This window comes from Mustela putorius, unplaced genomic scaffold (genome assembly GCF_011764305.1).
Source record: "Mustela putorius furo isolate JIRA1106 unplaced genomic scaffold, ASM1176430v1.1 tig00000785_pilon_pilon_pilon, whole genome shotgun sequence".
In the NCBI taxonomy this organism is placed as follows: Eukaryota; Metazoa; Chordata; class Mammalia; order Carnivora; family Mustelidae; genus Mustela; species Mustela putorius.
In genome coordinates, this window is record NW_025421480.1 from 56363 (window position 1) to 57126 (window position 764).

The window sequence follows — 764 nt, forward strand, 5'->3', positions numbered from 1 at the left end:
CAAGGTGCTATATAAAAAGTCCCTACCTGACTGATGCCCAGTCAAGAGCACATTTCATTGAGCCCAAGCTGTATGATTGTTTTAGGTACCTCCAAGGAAGGGGAAAAAAAACTATTTACAATTATGCTACAGCTATAAATAGGAAGGCAGATCCCAACTTCAGGCATGTCAAATGTGAACATTTTCACATTAGAATCAAAACCTTTGGGGCACCTGGGTGGCTCAGTGGTTAAAGCCTCTGCCTTCGGCTCAGGTCATGATCCCAGGGTCCTAGAATGGAGTGTCTCTCTGCCTGCCTTTCTGCCTACTTGTGATCTGTCTGTCAAATAAATAATAAAAATAAAATCTTTAAAAAAAAAAGAATCAACCCTTTTACGAAGATGGCGCCGAAAGCTAAGAAGGAAGCCCCTGCCCCTCCCAAAGCCGAAGCCAAAGCAAAGGCTTTGAAAGCCAAGAAAGCGGTGTTGAAAGGCGTCCACAGTCACAAAAAAAAAAAGAAGATCCGCACATCACCTACGTTTCGACGACCCAAGACTCTGCGTCTCCGAAGGCAACCCGAATACCCTCGAAAGAGCGCCCCCAGGAGAAACAAGCTTGACCACTATGCCATCATCAGGTTCCCCCTGACTACTGAGTCAGCCGTGAAGAAAAGAGAAGACAACAACACACTCGTGTTCATGGTGGATGTCAAGGCCGACAAGCACCAGATCAAACAGGCTGTGAAGAAGCTCGATGACATGGATGTAGACAAGGTCAGCACCTGA

At 46.2% G+C, this 764-nt stretch overlaps 1 protein-coding gene across 1 annotated transcript; it reads left to right on the forward strand.

The window, feature by feature from the left end:
* Window positions 1–373: 373 nt before the first annotated feature.
* On the forward strand, window positions 374–764 carry LOC101673865 (60S ribosomal protein L23a-like). Its single transcript, XM_045084748.1, has one exon. It carries the CDS (start codon window positions 381–383, stop codon window positions 762–764), a length of 384 nt encoding a protein of 127 aa, XP_044940683.1. The 5' UTR covers window positions 374–380.

Bases quoted from the DNA above. Each gene is read 5' to 3' on its own strand.
- LOC101673865 (XM_045084748.1), top strand. From the start codon at position 381: ATGGCGCCGAAAGCTAAGAAGGAAGCCCCTGCCCCTCCCAAAGCCGAA.